Genomic DNA, 23333 nt, shown 5'->3' on the forward strand with positions numbered 1-23333 from the left:
AAGTAGAGAAATTTCGAGGATGAAGCCTCTATGTCTGCGTGTATTACAGAGCCCCGCGGACCCACGGTCGCGATCCCCGTACACCCGCCGACCGCGTCGCCCTTTCGGCCGCGTCAGGATTGGAGACCGGCCGCAGGCGGGGAGGGCCCGCCGGGAGGCGGCGGGCGGCGCCGGGCTGGCCGGGGGCGGGTGGAGAAAAGGCTGCCCGGAACGGCAGTGGCGGGGAGTGGTGTTCGACCGGGCCACATCGCCGGCGGGCAGGCCGCAGAACGTCTGAGCGTCACTTCCGCCTCCGCCACTTCCCCGCTCCCCCAGACCGGAAAAGGACGGCCGTCGCCATGGCGAGCCGCGGGCAGGTGAGGGTGGTGCGCATGCGCGGCCGGGGTGCGGCGGGGAGAGGGCGCCAGCGGCCGCAGCCACCTTCCCATCCCCGCACTCAGGAGAGGGTGCTCGGCCTGTCTCGGCGAGGCCCCATACTGTCCGCGTCTCCTGAGGCTGGCGGCGGTGGCGTTCCGGCCTCCCCGGGGCTCGGAGATCGCCTCCAGCCGGCACCGGTGGGGAAGGGACGGGGAGGCCCCGCCCGTGTGAGGCGGCGGTGGTGGAGGCTGCCGGAGCTCCGCATCCCTCCGTCGCCGCCTTACAGCGGCCTCAGGACCGACCCTGCTCTTCCCTGTTTGGCCTGCGCACTGTGCGAGGCTGGCACTCACCCGTGCTCTCTAGAGTGGCCCAGGCGTCCGGGGGAAGGCTGCCGCCAGCGGGCCGTTGCCGCCATGCCCCATCTGGGGTTTCTGTCTCCTGCGCATTGTGCTCCCTCTCAAATTTGCGACCTTAGGCTGTAAATAGTAACAAGACACACATATGTTTAGGGGAGTTTTTCCTTGTATGTCACGGGACGATAGAGTATCAACAGGCAGAGGCCTTCAGGGCAAGAAGGACACAAAACAACCGAAACCATGTGACTGTGAGCTGTGGTTCTCAGGAGTTTTGCTTTATGAACGTGCTGACAGATGTCATTTCTACATAGTAAATCCTATTTTTTTTTGAGTATTTGCTTTTACTGAAGTTTTTGTTTGCGGATCTGGCAGTTATTTTTAGGGGAGGACTTTGCTTTGTGTTTGTTTTGCCACATCAAGTGTAGAAGATTCTGCCCAGGTGTTATATAGGCATGAAAGATAATTGTTGAATTAGTTAATAAGCAGTTTGAGATCCTTTTGAAATTCACGTTTTTCATATTGGCTTGTAAGTATGACAATACTTCAGCCATTTATATTTCTATCTTTTTTTTGTAATCAGACAATATCCAGTGATGTACCCTTGATAGCCCATCTGATAATTTGACTTTTAGAGTTATTCTGATTGTGTTGGCTTTATTTGATATTCTCACAATAAATATGTTTGAGCCAATGTACTTTCAGGATTATATTCCCATCATGCCAAATTATTATTTTGGAGTGTATTGATAGCACTCTCTATCATCTTAGGTTAATTTGAAACATCTAGAACTGTCTAGGATTTTGATCAGTTTTGTCTGCAAGTTACTTGATCAGGAATTGAGGTAGAGCATCTTAAATACCGATTCCATACCAAATTCTGTACTAAATGGAACGAATGTGAAAAATCAACCAGAACATTCCTAATTGCAACATGTTCATTGTAATTAAGCATCCTGCTATCAAACAAGCTAATTCTATCAATGTTGTATTGACAGGTTTTGAAGCTTTTTAAATTATTACACAGAACCCGGCAAGAAGTTTTTAAAAACGATACCAGAGCCCTTGAAGGTGAGATTTTTTTTTTTTGTGTGGTGGATGCTTACCTATCTTTATGTGGAACTTTCCTCTCCATATACATAGAAAGAGAATTCTTAACGTAATCTTTTAAATTATTCCCTTCCACATTTTACAAGTAATCATTGTGGAAACTTGTATGTCTATAACCAGGCATCCTTTAATCTGAAACAAAAACTGGTTGTTAGACTCAAGCTGTATTTCATAAGGAAAACATCTCTTTTGGAACCTTGTTGATCTTCCGTGCTCCTTTTTTTTCTTTTTTTTTTTTTTTTTTTCTTTCTCTCGTTGGTCCAGCCAAAGCATATTTAACTGTACTGAGGATTTGGGTTGATTCTCTTTAGGTACAGTTGCTCCTCAGGAGGTAAGTAAGTGCTGCTTTTTTTTAGTGAACCAGCTTTTACTAGTGGCTTCTGTATGTTAGGTAAAGCTCAGAATGCTAGATAGGCAATCATATTTTATTCCTATATGAGTCAACTTAAAATATGACATCACCTGAATTCCATGGAAATCTTATATTAAAATACTTCAGGCAGAGCACACCAGGAAGGTGCTATAAAGGACTTGGGATTCTGAGCTTTGAAGCAGTGACAAAGACAAGATACATTTTTTTGTTCACACTTTAGTATATTTATTTGCTTTATTTAGCTGCAAGACAAAAGATAAATGAAGAATTCAAAAATAACCAGGATGAGACATCTGAAGAGAAGATAAATGAGGTACTTCTTGTTTTCATTGGTTTTTTTCCACTTTGCGTAAGAATACTTATAAAGGAGCTTTTTACTTGAAGGATCTCTAAACCCATGTTAGTACTTACTGGGACATTGTGATAACCGGGTGAGTTTGAAAGGCTTTTACATGGATCTTATTGATACTTGCATTGGTATTAATAGTATGTTAAATAATTTTGCACATAAAAAATACATAAGGAGAAAGTGTCTTCTGGTAGTTGAACATGCTTACTTTGAAGCGTATAATAAAATTATGGAAAAAAATGTTCTATTTTGCTATTTTCTTGCATGTGTTTTGTATACTTTGCTCTTAATGTCTATCTAAGCTGTAGTCATTTAAGTTTACCTGGTCTTTGTTGTATACACAAGCACAGAAAGATACAGAGAAATTAGATAATCTGGCAGATGAAGGAATAGACCATTCTGCGAACTCACTATATAAGTAACCTTTGCTCAGTTGTTGTCTTAACACTTTTTATTGAGTCATTTTTCCAAAACTTACTGAGGCCTGAAATGAAAATTTTATATTTTAGCTATTTTTAGTTCGTAACTTCCATACAGAATGAGTAATTTAGTCCTTGTCATTCAGCCTTTTAACAGACTGTATTTAGACTGTCATTGGGCCCTAGTTGAAAGAAAGTCCCTCTGTGTGTCCTTTGCAGAAGTAAATCTAAACCTCTGCATCATACCAGCCACTGGACAGTAATGTAAATAGTTCTGAGCATTTAGTTAGGACTTACTAGCATTTCTACCTTGTTATCAGGCCCCTGTGCTTGTGTTCCCAGTGTCTGATCTGTTAAATTTTATGTTCTTTTTGTTATAGATGTACAGGAAAAATATTTGTTGTAATTTTTAAATCTGTATTTTTTGGGAGTGGCAACCTACAAAAGACAGGGGTTAATTGAGATCTTGATTAAATGTGTCAGTGGAAGAAATTCTAGACTTTCATCACAACGACAGAATCCTAGAACATCATAGAAGCTGTCATTATATATACACATATATATATACTGAATAGACTCAGATGCAGAGAAACTGAATCAAATTACTTGTTCAGGACTCAAATTCTCACAGGACTTGTGAGAATTTGGGCCCTTGATTGCATAAACATAAGGGTGTTAGTGCTCTGCTTCAGACAGCAGCTAAAAAAATTAATATTGACCAATCACATGTGCATTACTTGGCCAGAATAGAAGGCTGCAATGTCTTCTAATGTGACATCGAATACTTAGTTATGGAGAGACTAAGGAGGTCGGAGTAACTATCTGCAGTATTAGAATATGAGATGTGGCAGCTGAATCTACTGCAGCATTTTAGTTCAGACCAGGAGTGTGCTTCTGAAGTTACCTTGGTTATCTCCATGTGCTGTAATTTGCCTTGTTTTGTGGCAGATGGTAGTGGTAATGGCAGAATTCCTTTAAGATGAATCTGAAGTGGAAGGTGTGCTTCAGGAGCATGCAGCCTAGCTGCTAATGGGCTTCCAGTTAGGGGAACTGGAGGATACCTCATCCAAACCCTTAAAAGGGAAGGGGGGATAGAGAAATTCAGCGTAGATGTCAAATCTTGAGCTCTAACTCTTGCAAAGATCCCCTTCTGTTGGTACACATTACTTCCTAGTGTAAGCAAGTCTCGCGAAGTATCCCACTTGTGCAATTTCATTTGTTCCTGATATAGGTGTCATGCAAACCAAGTATTAGGCTTCTCTTAATCGCTCCGCAAAACCAGAAAAGGTGCTTCTGCTTATCCTCTTAATGAGGGAAGGAATCGTAGGCCGTTTGCCAAATATTAATGCCTCTACTAATCTTTAGGTAGTGCCTTGTTCTTGTTCCTGTACTGCTTTTCTGTGAAACCTCAGTATTCTAAATTTTTGTCATGTTTTGCCCTTATTTTTGTCTCCTTATTTCAAGAGCAGGAATGTTAAAAGAACCAGATTGCCCTTTCAGAAGGGATAGTCAAATGTCATTGAGGCATTCACCAATGTCTTTGATCATTGTAACTAATTACTTGTTTTCGTAGTTGCATTCTACCTTACTTGATTGCACTTTTAATTGCGTGTATAGATTTTATACGGCTGTGTGTCACTGAGCAGGTTTCCTTCCTCTCGTGCTGTATGTCAAGATAACTTATGTATCAACCTATAAGTTACTCCAGGATCCCCAAAGTAGAAGTTATATATGGATAGTGTATAGCTAACTGAATAATAAAACTGACTGGCTTTATTATTTGGATAGCTGTCTAGTATGGAAAATACTTCAGGAATAATTACATATAATTTAACTTACTCTGTTGTGTTGTTTGTTTGTTTGTTTTTCTTCCCTTTTACTAGCTTCTGAAAATGGCTTCAGATGTTGAAGTGATTCTCAGAACTTCTGTTATTCAGGCAGTTCACACTGATTCCGACAAAATATGTGAGTAAAATTGCATGCTAAAAAGATGTTTAAAAATGTTGTAGTTCAGTAAGTAAATATAAAACTTGAAAACTAAGGAAGGGGATAGAGAGGGCAAAAGTCTGTCTATCTCTCATTTCTCTGCCCAAGCTCTTAATTTAAGCCTACTGTCACTACCTAGGACGGGTGGAGGTTTCAGAAGTACAGTTTCTAAACAAATATTTTGAAATAGAGGGTCTGGTGGAAAAGAAGTAATAACTGCATTTAATGTCCTTACTGAGAGAAAGAAGTTATAACTTCGTACCTTAAGTATCAGGAGTGACAACGATTAGGTAGCAAGTCAGCATGAATGCACTGGCTAGTAAGTCAGTGTATATCTAAAGAAAGTAGCCACAGTATCTGTAGGTGTTTGCTCTACCAAATAGGGAGAAGCTGCCTGAGAGGAATTACCAGATGCAGTAGTACGCTATCCATAGAATAGCTTTTTCTTTGAGTATTGAGTGTTTTTTTCTAAAACCTCATTCTGACAATTTAAGTTTTCAGATTATGCCTTGGAAGATTTGTGACATAATAATAATAATGGCCTTGACGAAAAGCCTATCAAATTCTTGGTTCCTGGTTTAGAAGTTCTTTTATCTTGCAGTCAAACACAAGAGAAGTAGTAGATTCAGCATGCAACTGTGTGCTAGAGAATAGGAGAAATCTTCAGCTGTGTACATTGTTTCCTTTCAGTTCCGCTTAGTGGTGTCTGTAAAGCTGTAACTATTTTTCAGTATTAGACTTGGTAAAGCATTTAGCTTTAGAACAGCCATTATAATCAAGGCCAAAGATAGGTCTAGACCAGTGTTGAGTCTTCCACAGTGATCCGGGGCAGATGACAGTAGAAGAGGAACAAAGCAAGTGAACTCTCAAATCTTCCAGCTGTTTACACCTGGCAGCCATTCCTGAGCCAGGGATGGTTTCTGTTTTAGTTATCCTGAGTGGGTTTCTCTCTCATGAACTTGTTCACAGAATCACAGAATGATAGGGGTTGGAAGGGATCTCTGGAGATCATCTAGTCCAACCTCCCTGACAGGGCAGGGTCACCTAGAGCAGGTTGCAGGGGAATGCATCCAGGCGGGTTTTGAATGTCTCCAGAGACAGAGACTCCACCACCTCTCTGGGCAGCCTGTTCCAGTGCGCTGCCACCCTCAAGGTAAAGAACGCAAGGTAAAGAAGTTCCTCCTCAAGTTTAGATGGAATTTCAAGTTTGTGGCCATTGCCTCTTGTCCTGTCACTGGGCACCACTGGAAAAAGGCTGGCCCCATCTTCCTGACACCCACCCTTTAAGTATTTATAAGCATTGACAAGATCCCCCCTCAGTCTTCTTTTTTCAGACTAGAAAGACCAAAGTCCCTCGGTCTTTCTTCGTAAGAGAGATGTTACAGTTCCCTAATCATCTTAGTAGCCCTTTGCTGCACCCTCTCCAGCAGTTCCCTGTCCTTCTTGAACCGGGGAGCCCAGAACTGGACACAGTACTCCAGATGTGGCCTCACCAGGGCAGAGTGGAGGGGGAGGATGACCTCCCTTGATCTTCTTGCCACACTCTTCTTGAGGCCATTGGCCTTTTCAGCCACAAGGGCACATTGCTGGCTCATGGTGATCCTGTTGTCCACCAGGACTGCCAGGTCTCTTTCCACACGGCTGCTCTCCAGCAGGTCAGCCCCCAACCTGTACTGGTGCACGGGGTTATTCCTCCCCAGGTGCAGCACCCTACACTTGCCCTTGTTGGATTTCATAAGGTTTTGCTCTTCCCAACTGTCTTAGCCTGTTCAGGTCTTGCTGTATGAACAGAATGGGGACTGGGAATAGTCAGCAAAGATTTACGAAGAGGATTTATCTTCTCTGACCAGTCTAATACCCTTTTACAGTGAAATGACTTCACTCAGAAGACAAGGGGAGAGTAGTGATGATAGTCCATTTTGACTGTAGCAGAGCTTTAATGCCATCTCCTTTAAAATCACTGTAAACAAAATGCGATAGAATTGCCCCCCCCTAATTCTACAGAGGGAGGTCTTCCTGAGTCTAGTACTGTCCAGGAAGACTTTGTCCCGCAGCAAAAAATCTGGAGTGCGTCTGTACACAGATTGCATTTGACCTGATTTGACCTGCTTATGAATGCAAAGGATGTCATTATGCAGTCTCTTGCCCATGGTTCCACCCCCCACCCCCACCCCCCCTCCGCCCCCCCCCGTATCTCTTTTGGATAGGTCTGAGCTTTGCTTCTCATTCTGTAATTGATCTTATTGCAGTAAGAACAAAACAGTAATCTTGAAACAGCCATCACAGTTTAAGAGCTGTCTGTTTTGTGTGTGTTTGGAATATATATTGAAGTGAGAAATATTTAGTCTTGATAATGTAGTGAATCACCAATTAGAAGATCAGGAATGCTTAGAAAAGAAATCTAGAGTATCATAATAGAAGTTCACAGAATAAGAATGGACAGTATAAAAAACCATATAGAATGGATAGATATTCTTACTTGTACTGGTATAATGAAAATGTAAAGAGCATATAGTGAAGTTGAAATTTACATTCAAAGCTCATATTCCGTTCCAGTACGACTTCGGTTAAGGAAGTGTTAGCAGAACAAAATCAACTTGTTTGATCCTTAATCTTTATGCTCTTGTAGTAACTTTTATAGTGCCAATACAATTACAGTTAGCTCCCTCATTGCGTTTATGGTATCATGTATTAAATGAGAGGCTCGGGACAGATTTATTAACACATGCAAAAAAAAGGGGAAGTGCAGGCCTAAGGTGGCTGCTTGAGTTGTGGTTTGTTGGCAAATAAAAATAAGAGACCGCAGTTGAAAAGTTTACATTTCATAGTGCTACATTTCTTAGGTGCTACATGCTTGTTTTGGAGACTTTGTAGGTGAAGGTTTACTTTGCTGTAATAGAAAGTACATCGGCCTATTTGGAAAAAAAAAAAAAGTGTTGTAGAATACTTAACATTTTGGCTGTATTTTATTTAGTATTATTTCTTTGCTTCATCCCAAGCTATTTCCCCCTTCTCCCCCTGCCCAAAAAAATATTAAAGCAATCAATCCCTATGTTTTATGAAAGAAGAGCAGGGAGAAAAGAAACTAGGTAAAACGTTTTCAGAAACCTACTGCTGCAGCTGGCTTCCTTATGTCAGTTACTGTCAGAATCTCTTGACTCTAACTTTTTGAATTATAGCTGACAATATACAATTTAGCTACACCTCATGTTTGTGGGTTTTTGTGTTTTTTGGCTTTTTTTTTCAATCCTGCATCTCTAAAATAGCTATTTAATAAATGAAAAGGAAAAGCCAAAGACTTGTCTTAATGAGAACAAATATTGATGAGGGGAAAATTTTCCCTAATCAAATGAAATTATTCTGTGCTGTGGTAAAAGCAGTGCACAGAGAAATGGTATTCTTTAAAAAGAAAAAATTTGAGATGTAACAGTGTATAGTCATTTAGGGGTTCATTGGTAAATCTTTAAAAAAAAGAAAGAAAAGAAACCAGACAGAGGTTTTCTTACTAAAAATAAGACAATTTCAGTTAGGAGCTTGTTAGTCATATTAGACAACTTTTATGATTTTTTTTAAAGTGTTTTGGTCTGAGTTATGTATAAAAATGTCTGGGTTCTATTCATTTCACTTTAATTTCAGATTAAGCTGATACAAGTAGAGCTTACATTTTAGTAACATACCACACATGCAGTATGTTACGATGATTTTGATTTGGTGTTTTTGCGGTGTATGTTTAAAACATAGTTTCGAAAAGGAAGGTTAAAAATTCTTCTTTCAACCTTTATTTGTTTCGACTTCTGTTTTTCAATACTTTATGTCCAATTCTGTTTTTCTTTGGTGTTTATGTCTAGGTGTGTAGATCAACATGTTTTGTCATAAATGTACTCGCAAGTATTTTATCTAAGAGTAATGCAATTGAAATTTTACTTAAAGCTCTTAGAAACTTATTAAATGGATCAGTATCAGTACACAGATGCAAAAGGAACATACCTTCAAGAAAATCAGTTTTCTTATAAGGGGTATCAGTGCACTTTGGACAGAATGTTACTTATTACACACATGCACACAAACACACACAGTTTTGCATGTTTACTGTACCTACACACACAGTTTTGCATGTTTACTGTACCTTTTGCAGTGGTCTGACCTAGTCAAAGTACAGCATTATATTTTCAGGTGTTTGTGCTTTAGTTCTTGCTACTGGAGCAAATCTGACATGATACAGCTCCTTCCCTTCATGAAGAAAGGACAAGCTGATTTCTGAAGAGCTAGATGGCAAGAACTTAAGAGTCAGGAAGAGGTTAAAACAGTGTATAATTAGACAAAGACACTGCACTTCTGTGGTGATATAGTGGCCATAATTTTCATTTGATGCTTTCTTTTCCTGTTGGCCTTTAAAACGGGTGTGACAAGATGAATATTACAGATCAGATTCTAGCATGCTGGGGGAGAGGGCTAAGTCAAATTCAGTATTAATTTTTGGAACTGTTGAAGTAAATATAATCTGACTCAGGCATGATAAAATTGCCATTTTCTCACTTGCTAAAAGTTACTGCAACACCAGTTTTTATGGATTCTTAATGCTATTGAAATATTTTCAGTGCTTTTAAAATCAAAAAGGAGAAGGCAATATTCTGACCAACAAAAAGTAAAAATCTTAACATAATTTTGTCTTGGGTAGATACCATGATTCTGCTTGTACACTTACCAGAAGTTCAGATTCTTATTTAAGTAACCTGATTTTTTGTAGTAACCTGATTTTTTGGTTGTAAATGTAAGAACAACTTTAGAATTTTAAATAGTATTTTCAATAAGTGTTTTAGTGTAGTAGTATTTTCTTATAGGTGTGGGTTTCTTTCTATTACAGTGCTTATACCCAGGAAAGATCTTCTACAAGACAACACTCCTTACATTGATAAACCAACAAAAAAGCATGAATCCTGAGGAGAACATGCCCTTCCCTGCAGAAGGTTAACATCCTGTAATGAGATCTCTGATAGCCAATAGTGGATACCATTTTTAAAACCTAAATTTTAAAAACAGTTAACTATCGTTATCAGGAAAACAGACACTGAAACCAAGTCACTGATTTAATTGTGTGCTGTGATACCATCGTGCACTTTTGTTGTGGAAGATACTAATATTTCCACTGAAACCTAAGTCACACGGTTCCCTTAAAAATACACTGCTGTTACTTCAGACAGGAATGTTTTTAATTATGACAGTTGTAAGACAGAGATTATTTCCTAGAGTTTTTCAAAACTAAACACAAATTAAATACAGTTCTTAATCCTGGTAAAATTCGTAAGTCTATTGTAAATGATATGCTGCTTTGAAGTAATGAAAAACCATCTTGTGGCACTTAGCATTAAATTTATGCTTTGCACCAAAAATGTGATTTCTGAGGCTGTCATTAATTGTACACTAGTATACTGTAATGTTTGAGAGCATTCGTAAGGTCTATCTGAATAAATTATTCAGGTTTACGGATGGAAGAGTGTGTGTAGTTTTTTTGCTTCTCCCCAGCATCTTTGAACGAGCGGGAATGGCAGGGTTGGAGTTCTTAGATGACAGTGGAACAAGAGAACCCAGCCACAACCTAGCCTCTAAGGATGTTGGTTTAGATCATATGGTATATGAATATAAGGTTTTCTTTTTATCTTGTGTTTATAGAGTGACTTACTGAGGCACTTTCCAAAGAAAAGAGGCTTGTTGCTTAGTCGTAAGTGATCTGTCTTGCCTGGTGTGAATTTATGGTGAGTTTATTTACTAAGCCCTTATCACTTCCGTTTTTTTAAAGGAGACTTATTTGCTTCGTGCAGAGTTCATCAGAGTGATCTGCTCACTTCCATTTTCATTGGAACCAGATACAACCACAGTGATACATAGAATCTTCTGTGTGTGAAATCAGTAACAGGCACCATCCTAGGATCTAAATACCTCACCACAGGCGTGAGGTAGCCCAGTGACACCTCTTAGCTCTGTTTCAGGTCCCAGTGATTCTGGTTTTTTTAGTAGGCCTCCAGGATGTCAATATTGCATATCCATGTGGGATCTCACAGGGCTTCACTGATTGAGTAAAACGGAAAACTACTGTCCACATCCAGACTGTTTTCCTCACACAGCATGTCAGTGCAGTGAGTACTCCTTTCTTTAAAACTCTTGCCTCTGGCTGCCATGGGCAGGGCAGCCAGCAGCAAATATGTTGTGAGTATAACCCTCTTCCAGTTGCACTGATGCTCCCTGCATTGTAGCTAAAGGCAGCAAGCAAATTATGGGAAATAGAATGACATGAGTGCAGTTCGTGCTATTTGTTGCAATCTAGTGGCTCCACTAAAAACCAAATGTCTTGGTCTGTAGGGAATGTGCTGTTCTAGGCTTCTTGTGTTGTTTACTTCCCTAAGGACAAGGCATATTCTATGTCTGGTTTCCCACTGCTCTGCAGCCTGCTTACATTGACTTTTTTTCCATAAGGGGGATAAGAGTGTGCAAGGGAGAGAAAACAGAAGGTAATTGCAGTTATAAAGAGAAAACAGAACACTACCTCAAGTGAAGCAACTAATTTTTAAGCACAAATAATTAAGCAGGGGTCTGGCAAGAATGACAAATTATACAACTGTTAACGTATACATCCCATGGCATGCTGTAATTTGGGGGGATTAATCTCTGGTAGACCTATTGCTTTAGGCTATGGGAGTAATGTGTTAGTAATTTATCCTTCAGATCGATTTCATAGAACTGAGGCTTGGTAGGCCTGCAGTCTTTTGGTAGTGATGTAAAATAGTATTGCCTGTTACTGTGCAAAATATGTATTAAAAGACTTAGTGATGTCAACAGTAGATGGCGGTCTTTTGTATGATGCTTGAGGAAATAGCCAAGTGGAGAAACTATTTTCATGTGACTGTTGCTTCAGTATTGTTCTGCTGTCATATGTTTGAGGGTTTTATTTTTAACAAAAATTAACACATTAATAGAAAGATTCTGTGGAAATGTCAACTCACAGTATCAGGCTTCGGATTTGACAGGCATTTGTGTATTTCATCTTACCTACATTTTGAATACTCCGAATAAAAATACGGAATGAGTCACCTGAATAACATAGACAACTGCTGAAAATAAAGAATGTGTTAGAAAAAGGTTGTTAGAACTTAATGGCCTTCAGAACAATTCTCATTACGCTCCTGTGCAGTATGTTTACTGTCTCTGCATTAACATTCCATGTTACTGCTGTCCTTGTGCATTCCTGGGCAGCAAAGACATGAATTTTGCAGTGCTGAGATGAGGAAAGTCAAGTTGATAGGCAAAAGACTACTAAAGTCCTTAAACAGGAATCCAGGAGGTATCCAGACCAGGATAATTAGGAATCCAAGTAAGGAATTGAGCCTCAAAGCGTCTCAGAGTTGGGCACTGTCTTGGTGCAGCAGGTGCTTGCTTTCTGCAAATTTAACTTTCCAACCTTGAAAGACTCTCACAAAACTGCTTAATGAGCAGCTGGTAGTTAAAGGCTTCTCTGTGCTAGGTGGTGGTAGTGGCTGTTCCTCCTCCCCTTGTTCCATGCTTACCTTTTTGTTTATGTTCCACTCAGTCATCTCCCCAACTTCCGTTTCCATTTTCATTTCACTCCAGGTGTAAATCTGTTATTGATACTGCTGGCTTTGTGCTCATATATCTCTTTATTTTCCTTAATTAATGTCATAAATAATGTTATAAAGTAATAAATAATGTTAAAAAGACAGGTAGTACTTTTGCATTCCCTCTGCAAAATTTGAAGTGTTAGCTGAAACTGTTTCAAACATTCCACAAGGTTTTACTTAATGACTTGGAAGGGGAAAAAGATTATTTACAACAGACACTAATTTAATAGGCAAACAATAACATGATTCCATCACAGTAAACTCTTTCAGGTTTACTGGAACTGCAGAATTTTAAAGCAGACATATGTGCCTTTCTTCCAGTGTATGTATCATCACTCTTAAAAGATAAGCCTTAAAGGTAATAGTTCTTTAAACTGTAGTTTAACTATATCTTAAATAGAAAAAAATCTGTAGAAATCTTTTGCAGGCAGGCAGGAAATTCTGTTGAAAGGGGCTTGTTGCTTGTTCAGATCTGCTACAGGTCGGCTGCTATAGCCAGTAAGTCAGCATGGTCTAACCAGTGGGTGTTGCTGTCCAGAGGTGCCTTTGTGACCTGTGCAGATACACCAGCAGTGCTGCTTAGCTGGACCTGGTATTTTAAAGGCAAGTTTCAGGTCTACTTGAGGTAGTCATGTGCTTACGCAGTTTTTGGCAGAACAGATGTCACCTCAGTGATTACACATAATAACATTCTAAGCACTTCAGCTTTTGAAATCATCGATGAGAAATGTGTTTGTTAGAGCCTTCTGCCCTGGTGTTCTCCTTCACAAAGTGTTGACTTTGTGTGCACTGTAGCTTTAATGAAAGCATTAAATACAGCTAAGGAATATTTCCTGTTTAAATATTTTGGTTTTGTTATAAACACCTTTCCCTCCCATTTATTCAACAGTTTCAAAATACAAGGTTTCTTCAGGATTTTTTTTCTGCAAGCAGTAGCTCAGGATAGGGATCAAGCATGGTATTAGTACATTTGTTATAGCCTGATGTTCATAAAACACAGGTGATAGATTTAATCTATGAATTGATTTTGTTTGCATGGGTAGGATTTGTGTTGAGGTCTTTATGGTTTTCAGGTGAAACAAAAGTGGCTTTTCTAATTTAGGAAGGCCAAATTAGTCCACTTCTCTGTTCCTGCACACTTTGGTAAAGGAAGCATTTAATTGCTATTTTTACAGGGAGTGCTGTTGTATACCACAAAGCGACTACACAAAGACTTGATCTAGAAGTAGCATTAGAAGTTTAATGTGGAAAAGTGGCTTATACCTTCCCCAAGGTGTTGAGTTCTTGGGCAGTTCTTCAGGTAATACAAGATCAACAAACCTGTGGCAACTTCGGTGGCTAAATCCAGCATTAGCATTCATTCTTTTTCTTAGAGGTCTTGCCAGCTGAAGGAGCTGTACTAGTCTGAATGCTTCATAGCATCATCAGTCCTGTTTGTATCACACTGGACTGGTAAATAAAGTAATTTAGCTTCAAGTACTGGCAGTTCTTTACGCTTCCTTTACAAAAGGGAAAAAAAATATTGACAATTGAAAACTAAAAATAAAGGCTGACCAACTTACAGGAAGAGCTGAGTCCTGGTACTTCCCTGCCTTAGATAACTCTTTCCAAACTACTTGCAACAATTTAATCCTAAACTCTGGAGTTTGGTGGGCTTTCAAATCTTTGATCCTTAGCTTTATGGGAAATTAATTACTAAACAGAAAGCACAAATTGCAAGATGAATTTACTATTAAGGATGGTATTTTACAGCTACAAGGATTTGATGTTTTGATAACTCTAGTAGAAATCCAGTCATCTTTAACGGTAAAGTATATGTTGCTTGTATGGCCTAAATCTGTGGTGTAGATATCCAGATCTATAATTCTGTTGAAAGACTTCACTAGTGATGCTTTTATGACAGCTTTATTCAGTTTTTTAAAAGCTTAGATTTCCGGTGACTTTTTTTTTCTGCCAGCAAGAATAAATCTGAGGAGGGGAAAAAAGAAGGGCACGTCTTTATACTTCGGTAAACAGCAATAAGTTTAAATAATTTGCTCTTTTTATAAGCAAATAATTCCATTCAGTTAGCACTTCAATAATCTGGTTTGCATCAGATGGAGGAGTAAAAGCATCTACTTTTCATACTACACTTTCCTTTTTCTTGCAGTTTGTGCTTCTGCTTTCCATCTCATCTACCTGAAAGACTATGGCTTAAGACCAGGATTAGTCAGGATTAAATAAACAGCCGGTGAAACTACTGTAAAGTAGTAGAAGCTGGAAGAGTGGATAGTGTTCTCTGCATTAGGCCATAAAAATAGGAACAGCTCTACTGTTTCACCTGCTGCTGCAGTAGTAGCAGCTGTGTACTCTGAGGTCAGTGGCGAAGATTGTTTCAGCTGCTGCCGAACCGCCGTTTCCAGCTGAAAGACATCTCTGTAGCTGAGCATGGGAATTTTGTCATTCTGCTCTCTGTGCAGTAGACCTGTGGTAGTAAAAATAAGCAGGCAGTGACGCTGCACTTTTTCCAGTCAGTTTGTTAAGGAAAAAAAATAAAAGGTCATCGCAATGCTTCCTTCCCTTTCTAAGTGTGTATTTAAGATAAAAATCTTTGGTCCATTTCTGTCCACCTGCAGAGGAGCTAGCACTGATGTTTCTGTGTAGTCTTTATCAGTCCATTCATACATTTTCTGTCTGGGAGGGCTGCTATCCTCTGCTTCACATTTCCTCCTGACACTTGCAGAAGTACTGCCTGAAATCAGTTTCTTGGAGGATTTTTTGAGACTCAGCACAAACTCTGCCCATGAAAAACAAGTGCTCTTAAGGAGTAGGAACAAACCTGCACTTTTCACAGTTAGCTGTCTCTAGCTATGTCACAACACAGAGTATGGCTCTCAGGCTGTAATTCCTTTGGATGTGATTTCAAAGGCTACGTATATAGTAAACTTTCTGTAGCAGTTTGGCCAACATGTTATACTGGATCAGCAGGGAAGAAATCTCCTATATAACAACATGCTACTGAATAAAGGGAGTACTGAGAAGGAATTCTTACCTAGCTGGAAATAGTCCCTGAAGGAATTTCCCTTTAATGTTAAGAACGTGCCAGGTTTTTTTGGTCACTAGTATTTAATTATGTATGTGGTTTCCTCAGTAAATTTCCTCTGAACATGCTTTGTGGAAATACAAGCAGACAATTCGTCTTACTGGACCCTGCAGTGTTGTCCAATAGTAGCTGAGGTGAGGCTGGATACTGTCAAAGCAATAAATGAAATGTGAAATGAATGAGCATATGAATGAGGATGAGAGCATTAAAATGCATATAAGGAACAGCAAATGGAATAAAGGACTATCATGTAAAAATTTTGCACTAGTGTGAAAAAAAAAGTCAATGTACTAAATGGTTTTTTAAACAATTTTCCAGTATAAGAAAATGTCAGATTTTCTTTGTTTAATTATAGTCTGCAGTGCAGACTGGAGGTGAAAGGAAGACTGAAGAGGAACAGAGGAATGAATAGAGAAATAATAAAGGCAAATACTTTCTTTAATTTTCACTTGATTATGCTTCATTGCAGTCATCATTAGGACTGCAGCATGTGCAGAAAGTAAATTCTTTGAACAGAAAGATTTAGAGTCAATTATCTGTTTTGCAGTCCTTTTTTTGTATAATTTTATGTAAGTTTTTGCTTTATTTCAGTTGCATTCAGTGGTACTTAGATAAATAAATACCCATCTGCGATGACTTGCAGAGACTTCTGTCTGTATTTTTATTCCTTTGGAGAATGAAGAGAATTTCCCGTATAAGGGAGCTCTTAAACGTTATAACAAGGAGGATCATGTAAGAACTTCAAATATACCCATACTACTTTCTGGTAACATTGTAGATATGCACACATTAGGTGGTAAGCTCACAGCTTCTTGTAGTTTCATCAAAATACAGAATTAAGTAGATTATAAGCATGTTATGTATGAGAAAATGAAACATGGCAACTTAATGTCAGACTAACGATACAAACACTTATAAAAAGAAAAGAAACAAGGACTCTATAAATGGTGAGGTCCATTTTGCAATGCCTCTAAGGTGTGTTTAGAGAAGAAACTGTGAAGAAAGGCCTCGGGCAGGCAGAACTGTGGCAGGTATGCTCCTCAGTGCTGCTTTGCTTTAGCTACTGTGTGAAAGACAAAATTTAGGGGATTTATGACTCCAAGGACAAAAGACCTGGGACAGAGTTGTAAAGAGTGCATTACCTGCCGTTGTCAGATAGAAAATGTATGCTATGGTGCACCGGTTACATCAGATGATGAATCACACTTCAGAGCATGCTGTTTGATGTATTTCACATTCCCCTGTGACAGATTCGTAGTTTGAAAATCTGCTTTAAGATGCACATTGGGATTTCTTTCACTATTTCTTTTAACCACATTTCAATGAATGTTTGAAACTACAAACACTTAAAATGGAGAAAAAGCATGCAAATGCTGGTACATGCATTCCAGGGCAGAAATATGCAAAAGGAAAGGAGTGCCAAAAAAACCCCCAAAAACAAGGAACAAAGTATGCAACATTGTTTCTGTGATTGAGACATCCTGTAAAGCTTGCTGCAAATTTCATCACCTTGGTCTTGTACATTTCCATTTATTTAAAATTTAATTTTCTCACAGATGAAGTAGTTACCTAAGTAATTTATTCAAATACACAGTAACTCAAACCACAGAAGTTAAGTCAAGTGATCTCTCAGGGATTTCTCCTAAGTGCCATTTCCTCTACTCCATGTCAAAGAAAGCAAATAAATAGGGAAAGCTGAAATTGTAAAGAAATAAAAAAGCACAAAAGCATCTGAACTGAACTGCTTAGCACCTGGCATGCTTTTGAAATTAAAATCCCCTTGAACCCGAGAAAACCTCTGTGGAAGTAATAGGACTAATAGGAAGTAATAGTAAATTAGAGCAAGAAGAAAAGAAATGTTAATAATTTTGTTATTTTATGAATTATTTAGAGGAATGCTTTGTATTTGGAAATCACTAAGGGTTACTAAACAGAGGCGCAAAATGCTACCTTAATATTTGTTAAAGCAGATCAAGAAAGAATGTTTTATATGGATTCCGATGTGAAGTTAAGAATAAACTAAGATTAGCTAAACAGTGATCTCCAAGGAAGTATCCATATACATAAGGAAATTAAGAATTGAGAGCTGTATTTTTGGCTGGTGTAAAATAGCATACTTTCTCAATATGACTACACATCCAATATATGTCCTCAAAAGGTAAGGAAAGGCTGGGATGGTTTGACAATGTATAACTGGGGCTAAGAGAAAGTGGGGAAAATATAGGCTGAATATCAAGAAAAGCATGAAGTGCAGCTCTCACTGGTGCCAATTAGACTCTGCTCAGTATCTTCTCTTAGTGAAGTATTGCCTCCAGGAAAGTGGACACCCTTTTTGTTAGGATGTCTCACCTCCCACAATACTGAAGTATATGCAGTAAACACATTAGAATGAGTAGGAATTGAGGACTCAGCTGGATGCTAGGAAAATAATGAGTTGTAACAGCTATGTTATATGTATGTCAAAGTAATTTTGAAGCAACATGCTCAACCACACAGCAGCTGAAAGGGAAGGAGATTCTTACGCCTCCACCATTGCTTACCAGAAAATTAGGAGACAAGGAGAGAGACAGTGCAAAAAAAGATGATGTGATGCACTTGGTTCGCTGGGAGTACACCCCTCTGTAATACCCCTCTGTAGCTCATGGTCTCTACAGCAGGAAGTCTTCCTGCCAGGTGACTTAAGATGAAAATTGTGTGAGCTACTAGTCTTCTTTTTTTGTCTTAATAGTTTACATATGAACATTGCGCATTTGACTTCTCCTACCTGTGCCCTTCAGAAACTCTGCGCAGAGCCAATTTCACAGATGTCAAGTACTAAATGTTAACACTGTATTAGCATGGGTTACTTAATCCTTACCCAGCAGATGGATTCTGAATATTCTACCCCTGAAAAAAATCAGCTAGTAATCATTTGCAGGGACTCTGCTGATATTTGCACTAAGTTAAGTGTGAGGAATAACAATCCCACTTGAATCAGTGGAAGCACTCCACACGTTTCAGGTTCATCTACCAGCTGTTCCAGGATTGTGAGAGGGTTTCCTGTAAGTCTGTCATTCTGGTTCTTCTTACGTACATAATGTTGGTCCACAGCAAGTTCTGGCTAGGGTACAATTATCAGAGCAGTCTTAGCCTTGGTACAGAAAAATGTCTTTTTTCGCAATCTTTTAGTTTTGTTGGCCGACACCTGTCTTGGTCATCTTCCCTCACAACTTTTGTCATTCTCTTGCTGCCTGAGAACCAGAATGCTCCTTTTTTGTCAAGATACAGGAACTGATGCTAACTGTGTGCCACATATCTCAGATGATTCTTTTTGAGAGGTTGATTTATTTTTTTTTGCTCCTGCTGAACTGCGAGAAGAGTTAACAGCAGCCTGTTCTGTCCCAGGTAGTTGTATACGCAAGATGTAAATCGTTGTGGATATCCTGAGTCCATTAGAACCAGAAAGGCTAGCGCTTCTCGCTGCCTTATCTTCAACCATCAATCTCACAACGAGGAAGTAGAAAGGCAGTGTATGGAACTACAGGTTTAAAACCCCTGGGTGTGTAATCCTCACCCACACCATTACTGCTGCAGCAATGGGAGAGGGCTTTCAGTAAGGAGTGTCTTACCTACTTAAAGCATGACTTTATATGAAAATTCCAGCTATGGCATAGAATTTTATCTATAGTTAGTATTGCTTATTATTTGAGCAAATACACCTTCCAACTTTTATAAACAGCCCAATTAAATGGGTTGTTAAACTGACATTATTAAAATGTCAGTTGCAGAACTGACAGCAAGTTTTATAATGATAGTATGCCAAGGAAATAAGGAACTTGGGAGTAAATCTTTCCTGCCTTGTGCACAGAAGCAGTCTTATTGAATTCACCTTGGTGCGTAAAGCAAGTAGGCTGTGGCATAGTCTTCAAAGTGTGCCAAGTTCTTGTTTGCACTGTGTACCTTTGGGTAAGTAGTAGCCTAAAAGCAATACAGAAATCAATAGAAAGGATGTGTAACCACTCATTTAATTTCTGGAGCCATTTGGAATTTTTACCCGGGAGAATGTCTGTATCGATCTTTGCCATAGTGATTGATTTCTTTTCATAGAAAATAGCTTTGTGGCTCATATCTTGCATGTTCGATTTCTACTGACAATGTGGCTGTTCTCTAAGAAGTGTATCTAGTACAGTTAAATAGATACATTTTTTTGTTCATATATATAGGATGGTAACAGTCCAAAAAGATACAGTCACAGAACCAGCTGTAGAGAGCACCAGCAAAGCCTTCTTCAGACCTTCTAATCTGCACATGCATTGTAGCATGGAGCAACAAAATTGTCAAAGAAACTCACAAAGTTTCACGCTACTGACTGCTTGCACAGCTATGCAGCTGTGAACATGCTGCTTCAAAAAGACAAGTTACATGCTGTGTCAAGTGTTTTGACTTCCTTGGTTTGTAATGCTCATCTTTATGCCTTTATATATGGTACATTAATGCTTTAACTTCCCTGACCTAAGGAATAATTTATTAGAATCATAGAATGGTTAGAGTTGGAAGGCACCTTGAAGATCACCTAGTTCCAACCCCCTGCCATGGGCTGGGACACCTCCCTCTAGACCAGGCTGCTCAAAGCCCCATCCAACCTGGCCTTGAACACTCCCAGGGATGGGGCATCCACAACTTCTCTGGGCAACCTGTTGCAGTGTCTCACCACCCTCACAGTAAAGAATTCTTCCTAATACCTAATCTAAATCTACCCTCTTTCAGTTTAAGACCTATCAAGTTTAAATCTAATTTAGATCTACCTATCTTTTCAGTTTAAAACCTATCAACCCTCATCCTCTCACCACACTCCCTGATGAACGGTCCCTCTCCATCTTTCCTGTAAACCCCCTTTAGGTACTGGAAGGCCACTATAAGGTCTCCCCAGAACTTTCTCCAGGCCGAACAATCCCAACACTCTCAGCCTGTCTGCATAGGAGAGCTGCTCCTGCCCTCTGATCATCTTTGTGGCCCTCCACTGGACTCGCTCCAACAAGTCCATGTCCCTCTTATACTGGGGACCCCAGAGCCGAATGCAGTACTCCAGGTGGGGTCTCACCAGAGCAGAGGGGCACAATCACTTCCCTCAACCTGCTGGCCACGCTTCTTTTGATGCAGCCCATGATACAGTTGGCTTTCTGGGCAGCAAACGCACATTGCTGGCTCATGTTGAGCTTACCATCAACTAATACGCCCAAGTCCCTCTCCTCAGGGCTGCTCTCAAACCATTCTCTGAACAGTTTCTATTTGCGCTTGGGATTTCCCTGACCCATGTGCAGGACCTTGCACTTGGCCTTCTTGAACTTCATGGGGTTTGCATGGGCCCACTTCTCAAGCCTGTCCAGGTCCCTCTGGATGGCATCCCTTCCCTCCAGCTTGTCAGCCACTCCACACAGCTTGGTGTCATCAGCAAATTTGATGAGGCTGCACTCAATGCCAAGATCCATGTCACCAACAAAGATGTTAAACAGTGCCGCTCCCAGTACTGACCCCTGAGGAACACCATTCGTCACTGCTCACTGTTTGGACATTGAGCTATTGACTGAAACTCTTTGAGGGCAGCCATTTGAACAATGTGTTTGATTTTTTGAACAGTACATTTGACATAATAACGTATTCTAGTTTTCCATCTATGCACCTGAACATCCTCAAATAATCTTAGATGAACACAAGCACATCAAACACAGACACCAGCACACAGGAGTTTTATGGCTTTTGTCTGTGCTCTGAGGCTCATTTATTGTATGTAATAATGTGTTCTTGCAGGAAGACAGGAAAACTGGAGATCTGAATGGAGAACTGAGCCTTGTCATTCTAATTAAAAACCTGATTCCATACTTTAGAATTGCTTTCTCAGAGCTCCACATGCTAGACAGTATTCTGTCCAATTTCCAGCAGACCTTAAGGAGCCCAATCTCCTATCCCATGGATGAAACTGTGTGAGGATGGGTCCTGCGAGCAGGGCAGTCCCTGGGACACTGCTCAGAGAACTGCATGGCATGGGAGTGGGGAGGGCTAGTTGTGGCCGTGCTTAGCTCACACCTGCCATTAGTGGCATTTAGGAGTGCGTTGCACAGGAATTGGCAGGGCTGCGCTTTCCAGTGTCCCAACCTCCTTGCACAGTCATCCTCAGCCCCCACACTAGTCACAGTTTCAATATCAATTCTGCTGCCTTGATAGCCTCCCCCATAATCTAACAGGCAGGACTGGATCCTCCCAACACCATCTAGCACCTTGGTCATTAGAGCATGGTAGAGCCAAGGGAGCTGCAGGCTGGTCCCTAGCCCCGTTAAGCAGAGTTTGTTAGCAATGACCAGCCCTCTGCATGGCAGTTCTTGGTGTCTGAGCATAAGCAGAAGGAGAGAGGTACTGGGGAAGGGATGGGAGATGACAGGGGGTTTGTGGTAAACAGACATCACCCCAAGATGAAGAGCTGGGTAAGGCAAAATTGTAGAGGATTTCTGAAAATATCAAAATGCTTCTCAACAGGTCCCTCCAGACCCCTGGAAATCCACAGTGGTTTTGTAATTCCCGTCAGTGGCGTAAGAGCTTCCTGCTTGGATTTCTTTGTCCGTTAAGCCAAGTGAGTGCAGCAACCTGAGGATCAGTTAGGAAAAGAGGATTACATGATGATACTGACCACAGAAACTCTTTCTTTTTTTCTTTTTGCCTTTAGACAGGGAACTCGGCATCATCCAACACCCTCTGGACCTATGCAGCCGCCTCTCATTGCACAATGTATCAGCAGGTACTGCCCATAGCTGGACTGTTTGGAAGCCACATGCAATTCAAGAAGCCCAGATTTACCCCTGCTGTTCCCTTAGGTCTTGGCAGTTATTGGTTTTAAGTTACAAGTGCTGTATAACTATACAGATTATTATGTTTGCATTTTGAAGCCAGCGTACAGGCTGAGGACTAGGTGCAGTCATTTCCCTGAAGATTTCATCATTATTCCTTCCTGATAGGAACAGTACTCCAGTCTAGAAACTATTTTAGGGAATGGGACATGTCTCTCTTTTTTTTTTCTCATTTTCAGGTTTTTTGTGCTGGAGGCAAACTGCTAAAGAGCTTGACTGTATTGTACTTTGAATGTCAATACCAATAAATTAAGCAAAAGGAGGTGTCTGTCTGTTAGTCTTTATACATGTCACAGTTGCAAAACTAGCTAAATTGGGTGCTTCAAAGGAGGATTTTTATCCTAGTCTCAGTTTAGTAGGCCAGGTGTTGAGGGTAGAGCTATAGTTATTAAATGGATAAAGAAAGTAACAAGAAATTGTGTGTAAGGTTTCAAAAATGGTAATCTGTTGAATTTCATTACTCAGTGATATTTGACTGCTTTTTCATTGTCTCCAAAAAGATTAATTTAGTGGTTCAGACCAAACCTTGCAAAGCCAAAAGCTGCTGTGTAAATTGATAATTATTACAATTATTTACAATTTTTAATAGTAGTAAAAGCAAATGCCAGGGGATGAGGCCTTAAAATGCAAAGAGAAGATTATAAATTAGTTTAAAACATAATTCAACAAAGGGAGAAATGGAGCTGAGTGCAGCAAAAACTTGACCTAGCTGCTCAGCCTAACACTAGAAAGTTTTATTTTAGGACATGTATGTATATTTTGTTAACAGCAACACATAAACTGAGACTGAGGTAT

At 40.0% G+C, this 23333-nt stretch overlaps 1 protein-coding gene across 6 annotated transcripts; it reads left to right on the forward strand.

Moving 5' to 3' along the window:
- The first annotated feature begins 244 nt into the window (after positions 1-244).
- On the forward strand, positions 245-22800 carry LYRM7 (LYR motif containing 7). 6 transcript variants are annotated; one of them, XM_063320940.1, is made up of 6 exons: positions 363-1023; positions 1709-1781; positions 2436-2506; positions 4845-4926; positions 22171-22264; positions 22358-22496. In XM_063320940.1, the coding sequence occupies exons 1-5, from the start codon at positions 859-861 to the stop codon at positions 22257-22259; spliced, it is 480 nt and encodes a 159-aa protein (XP_063177010.1). In that variant the 5' UTR covers positions 363-858; the 3' UTR covers positions 22260-22264; positions 22358-22496. The 6 variants fall into 6 exon arrangements, with proteins under 6 accessions (XP_063177012.1, XP_063177013.1, XP_063177010.1 ...); XM_063320942.1 differs by lacking the exons at positions 363-1023; positions 22171-22264 and adding an exon at positions 245-356 and having other exon boundaries at positions 22358-22800; XM_063320943.1 differs by lacking the exons at positions 363-1023; positions 22171-22264; positions 22358-22496 and adding exons at positions 280-356; positions 9812-10434.
- The last annotated feature ends 533 nt before the right edge of the window (positions 22801-23333 follow it).

This window comes from Chroicocephalus ridibundus, chromosome Z (genome assembly GCF_963924245.1).
Source record: "Chroicocephalus ridibundus chromosome Z, bChrRid1.1, whole genome shotgun sequence".
Taxonomy (NCBI): Eukaryota; Metazoa; Chordata; class Aves; order Charadriiformes; family Laridae; genus Chroicocephalus; species Chroicocephalus ridibundus.